Genomic DNA, 6000 nt, shown 5'->3' with positions numbered 1-6000 from the left:
CACATCCACACAATAAACATTGATGTGGACAAATGTTTTCATTTCTGTTGGGTAAATTCCTAGGAGTGGGATAGCTAGGTTTTATGGTAAATTTATATTTAACTTTTTAAGAAACTGATAAACTTTTCAATGTGGCTACCCAATTCTACTGGGTATAAAGAAGGTACATTTAAAACCAATTGGTTGAAATATCAGGGAAACATATATACAACCAAGGTGAATAACACTGTAATTTATTCATGTACCCAACACTGGCATGGACTCTCTTGTGAAATAGGGATCACTCCATTACTGAACTTGTTCGAGGACAAGCTACATAGCTATTTGTCAGGAGCAGCATAAAAGAGATCACTGCATTGAAGAAATTACTGAATTTGAATAAATTTAAGGTTCGAGCTATGCGTCTTGCTCTCTGGTAGGTAAAATGGCAGCTACTTTAAGTGGAGTACCTTGATAATATCTCCTTTCTAAAATTTAAAATTTGAAGAATGAAGAAATAGAGGAATTAAACACCACACTCTGTATCTTTCAGCTAATATTTAGTTCACCAGCAGTTTAAACTCAACTTTACAGGAATCCAAATAAACTTGGCTCCTTGCTACTGCTACTACCCTATCCCAATGTGTTGATGGGATTCCAGAGAAGATAGAAGATTTTTCTCCATGTTTCTTCTAAGGAAGATATTACCTAAGCTCATAGAACACTAAAACAATCCAAGCAATATGCGCTTAGGTATTCATCAACACATAACATAAATACAATTAGCCTTCAGTATCCATTAACACATATAATAAATACAGTTAGGCTTCAAGAATGACTCAATGTGCAATAAAATATTTATAAAGGGTTCATAGAGGAATTAAAGTTCAAACTTAATGATAGCAAATAGATTTTGGAAGGTCAGAAGTAAAGGTATTCTTTTCAAGTTTGAAGATTGACTGGTTTGGTGAATTCAAGGAAGATATTGTGAAAAATTGAGAAGAGGAGTTTCTTTAGCAGTCTGGAGGTGATACAGACTTTCTTTTTTGGGGGGGGGTGCTTTTAAAAGGGAGAATTTATTAAGTTGCAAGTTTAAAGTTTTAAAGCCATGAAAATATCCAAATTAAACAAGGTTATAAAAGTGTCCAGATTAAGGCCAGGGGAAAATACTTTGGTTCAAGAAGGCTGATGATATTCAGGGTTCTCTGTGAGCTGGAAAGGCACATGGCAATGTCTGCTCGTTTCCTCTCCAGGAATTTTGGCATCCCCGGGGCTCTGTCCATTCCATTGGCTCTGATACAGACTTTTTAAACAATGAAAACAGTTTACAAATAATATTAAATATCCGACTGAGATATATTTTATATTTGAGGAAGTCGGGACCAAAAAAGGAGAGCAATAAATTTAGACATGCTGTGTTAAGATGGACAAAGCAATTGAATGCAGTATTGTTTGATAGATTTCAAGGGGTGAGTAAGAGATGAGCATTAAAGAGTGATGAGAAAAATCTGGATAAAAATATTAGGTAAAAAATCCACAGGAATTGAAAAAAAAGGGACAATTGGGGAAAAAAAGTAGTTTAAAGAAAATTTTCACATAATGTGATATCTAATTGGGAGGTAAACAGTGGCAAAGAATTAAAGGGAACTCTTCTATTTCAACTGTGTTCCAAATGGAAAGTCTCAACAAGGCATAAACAGACAATTCCCAAAAGGCTAAGTTGACAAAGTTTTATAGGAACAGAGATAAACTGCACAGTTTATACTGGTAATTATTCAGTCAACTCTCCAAGGCCTCATTGTCATACACTTGAGAGTCTGAATAGCTGAAATTTCAAAGTAATTGGAATTACTCCGGGTCAGGAATGGGAGGAACTGTGTGTTCTTAAATAATGCAATAGCACCCAATATCTAGGCAAGACTCCCCAGAAGATGGAACTCACCTCCCTGATGACACATGGCAATAAGAACTTGTTTGCCCACATCTACAGCATGGAAGAGTATATCAGGAGGGCAGAGAATCCAAAATTCTGAAATATATGCAAACATGTATATATATATATATACTCAATGTGAGCAGGAATTGTAATTTATATTTATATTGCCATTATTTAGGGGATGTATTTCTCCAACTAGTCCTTACTCTCCTCTATGTGCCTCACAAACACAGCTGATCTCACATAAGATTCATTCTGAAGGGAGCACAGCAAGAAAACAACAGGACAAAGCAGTGAATTAATTCTGTGTATCTTCCTCTCACCTATGGGACAAGACCCAGGTGGCATGGTCCAGTGGATAATGTATTTTGGAAAGGTAAATATATAGTTGTTTCTTGCATATGTTAATGTCAGTTTTGTTGAAAGGGGTTAGCTAACCACTGTGTGTGAGAAGATGGCCGTGGAGTCAGAGAACCCCAACCAGACTATGGTGAGCTACTTTTTCCTGGAGGGTCTGACGTACACAGCTGAGCATCCTAGCCTCTTCTTCCTCCTTTTCCTCCTCATCTATAGCATCACTGTGACTGGGAATCTCCTCATTCTCATAACTGTGGGCTCTGACCGTCACCTCTTCTCCCCCATGTACCACTTCCTGGGGCACCTATCCTTCCTGGATGCATGTTTGTCCACAGTGACAGTGCCCAAAGTCATGGCAGGTCTCTTGACTCTGGATGGGAAGGTGATCTCCTTTGAGGACTGTGTGGTCCAGCTTTACTGCTTCCACTTTCTGGCCAGTACCGAGTGCTTCCTGTACACAGTCATGGCCTATGACCGCTACCTGGCTATCTGTCAACCCCTGCACTACCCAGTGGTCATGACCAGGCGAATGTGGGCAGGGCTGGCTGGGATCACTTGGGCCATAGGTGCTGGACATTCTGCAGCCCATACAGCCCTCACCTTCCTCCTGCCCTACTGTGGGCCTCACCACATTGCATACTTCTTCTGTGACATCCCCCCTGTGCTGAAGCTGGCCTGTGCAGACACCACCGTCAATGAGCTGGTCATGCTTGCCAACATTGGCACTGTGGCCGCAGGCTGCCTGGTCCTCATTGTCATATCCTACATCTTCATTGTAGTAGCTGTGTTGCGGATCCGCACAGCTGAGGGCCGGCAACGTGCCTTCTCCACTTGCACTGCCCACCTCACAGTGGTTCTTCTATACTACATGCCACCTGTCTGCATCTACCTACAGCCTCGCTCCAGTGGTGCAGGAGCTGGGGCCCCTGCTGTCTTCTACACAGTGGTCACACCAATGCTCAATCCTTTCATTTATACTCTGCGGAACAAGGAGATGAAGCAGGCTCTGCAAAGGCTTCTGTGCCAAGGCTCCAGGGGGTCTACAGGAGGCAGCCAACCCCCCTAACCTGCATTATCACGCTCTTAATTTGTTGTCCAGAAAACAGTGAGCCACATATCAAAATGGGGAGGGAAAATTATTCAAGCGGAAGTCAGTATAACTGAGTTTCAGCTCAGCCACTAACTTTTTTTTGCTTCATTTGGCTAAGTGAGCTGCTTCAGAGTCTCCTCACTCACAAACTCTCCATCTGTAAAATAAAAGGACTGGATTAAGTGATGTCTGGAGCTGTGTAAAATGCTATTCATATCCTCATTTATTTTTAAATTTTTATGAAATGATTTTTATTAAATATATGATACATATAAAAATAGAGATAGCATAAAGTACAAATAATAAAATGAACCTTTGTATACCCACTGTCCCATCTAAGGGAAGGAACCACATTTTTTAGGGTGATAAAATACAACTTTGAAGAGAAAAATGACCTAACCCACTTCATTTAGAGAGTATCAGAGTTAAATCTAGAACCCATTAGCCTGACATTTTGTTAAATTCGAACATATAGAGAAAATTCCAGCAAGGGTACAACTTAATATACATGTAACAGTTATTCATATTTTTAAACAATAGCTTAAAATCATTAATCGCTTGAATATTCATTATTTAAATGTTGTTGCTACCAGGGAAGTCCTTCATTTTATGAAGATATTTGATCCACTTAATTACATGCATCATAATCTCCTTTGCAAGCCACATCTTCAGGAGTAGTGGTGAACTTCTACCTCAGAAGTTCCATACCACATAATGACAAATAGTAAGAATGCTTACCTCTGTAAGCATGTACTATGTTATAAATTTATCCTGTTGTAAAAGTGTTTTTGTTTCTTATCCATTTGACAGATATTCACTATAAGTATAATAGCAGTTTGTGTATTCCTGACATTGTAGGCAGGCTGGGAAAAATAATAGTCATATGAAATTGCCCTCTTTTGAATGAATAATTGTTCATTTTAATTACTACCAATTCATTCTTGAGTTCCTTTCCCTTTAAATGTCAACTAAATCTATAATAGTATAAATTCACTAAATCTTCTAAATTTCAAAATCAAACTTAAAGATAGAAAAATCCAAAGGGAACAAACAACTGCAATGAACACTTTCTCCCTCCCCTACAGAATACAAAACTTATTTTCCTACTTGGTAACACCATTGTGAAAAAGTGCATGTGTGCTTTATTTTATTTCCAGATTCCGAATGCTGGATTGGACAAATATTGCATTGCTTTAACCTTCATTTGGAATACATAAGAGGTATATGGGGTCTCTGCTCTTAAAGTTCTTAAAATGTTAGTTATGTACATGAAACATTTTATGACAATATAAGGCAGGACGACAATAAGTGCAGCTAACAGGAAATCCCTATCACGGGCTTGTCTTTAGTTGACCTGATGCAGAACTGCATTTTTCGCAGGGTATTTATCAAAATTCTTTAGCATTGCAGCTTTCTGAGATGGTGGTAGCTGTTGGGACAAACAAGAAGCTGACCAAAAAACTTAAAAGGGAAAGTTGGGATAAAAAATGGGTACAGGGGACTTTGAAAAGCTCTGATGTATTCCTCAGAGTCTAGAAGGCCAAATGCAAGCCTAGGAAAGAACTGAGAAAGCCCTAATTTCTCACTCTGGCTGACCTCAAGGCCATGTGTAAGTAGGAAGTGAAGGCTAAGGCAGAGTGCATTGCTGGGGCAATAAACATAGACCCCAAGACATATACAGAGAATTCAGCAAAGGCTTAGAGACTTCTTTTTCAAGGGATTTAAGGAAAGCTCTATCCAGTTATTGACAGATAACATTTTATAGTGGCTTTAGCCAAAGGGTGTTTTATTAACCTTTGTAATTGTCCTTGTTTTGTCCTAGCACAACATATTTCTCCCATTCAAACATGAAAGTTTTGCCTTTCAGTATTAGTTTGCACTTCTTATCAAGTGTCTAGTTGTGAGAGGTCTCACTCGGAATTCTCCCATCTCTGGGTAGTGATCTTCTTTACAAAGAAAATAATTTTCCCATAACCAATGGGCATAGAAATTAACCTTGGAAGGATTACAGAGAATTATTTAAAACTTAGAAATGCAGATTCCCCTTTATTTCTAATTCTGATAAATACTTGTTATGAGAGTTTTAAAAGGCATTGATTCCTAAAGTCTGCGGTCATTATACTTTTTAAAGTTATCTCATTTTACTTTTTAATCACTTTATTGAGGTAGACTTGACATACAATAACTGCAATTGTCTAAAGTGTACAGTTTATATGCTTTTAAATACATATATACCTTTGAAACCATTACCACAATCAAGACAATGAATATATTCACTGCCCAAAATGATTCCTGATGTCCCTTTGTAATCTCTCTCCCTCTCTCCTAAACTTCTTGTCCTCCTACACCCTAAGGTAATCACTGATCTGCTTTCTAACATCAGATTTAAGTTTGCATTTTCTAGAATTTTATATAAATGGAATCATATAGTATGTACCCCTCTCTATCTTAATTCTTTCATTAAGCATAATCATTCATGTTAATTTGTGCATCAATAGCTTATTCTTTTTTATTTCTCTAGTGTTCCATTGTATAGATATACCACAATTTATTCATTCATTCATCTGTAATGGGCATATTGGATGTGTGGTAGTTAGGTTCAGGTGTCAACTTGGCCAGGTGAAGATGCCTAGTTCTG

At 38.1% G+C, this 6000-nt stretch overlaps 1 protein-coding gene across 1 annotated transcript; it reads left to right on the top strand.

Moving 5' to 3' along the window:
* Positions 1–2354: 2354 nt before the first annotated feature.
* On the top strand, positions 2355–3338 carry LOC143643250 (olfactory receptor 10S1-like). The gene has a single exon (XM_077111995.1). The coding sequence runs from the start codon at positions 2370–2372 to the stop codon at positions 3336–3338; it is 969 nt and encodes a 322-aa protein (XP_076968110.1). The 5' UTR covers positions 2355–2369.
* Positions 3339–6000: the final 2662 nt, after the last annotated feature.

Source organism: Tamandua tetradactyla, chromosome 8 (assembly GCF_023851605.1).
Source record: "Tamandua tetradactyla isolate mTamTet1 chromosome 8, mTamTet1.pri, whole genome shotgun sequence".
In the NCBI taxonomy this organism is placed as follows: Eukaryota; Metazoa; Chordata; class Mammalia; order Pilosa; family Myrmecophagidae; genus Tamandua; species Tamandua tetradactyla.
The sequence above is the reverse complement of the archived record's forward strand: the minus strand, read 5'-3'. Positions and strand labels throughout refer to the sequence as shown.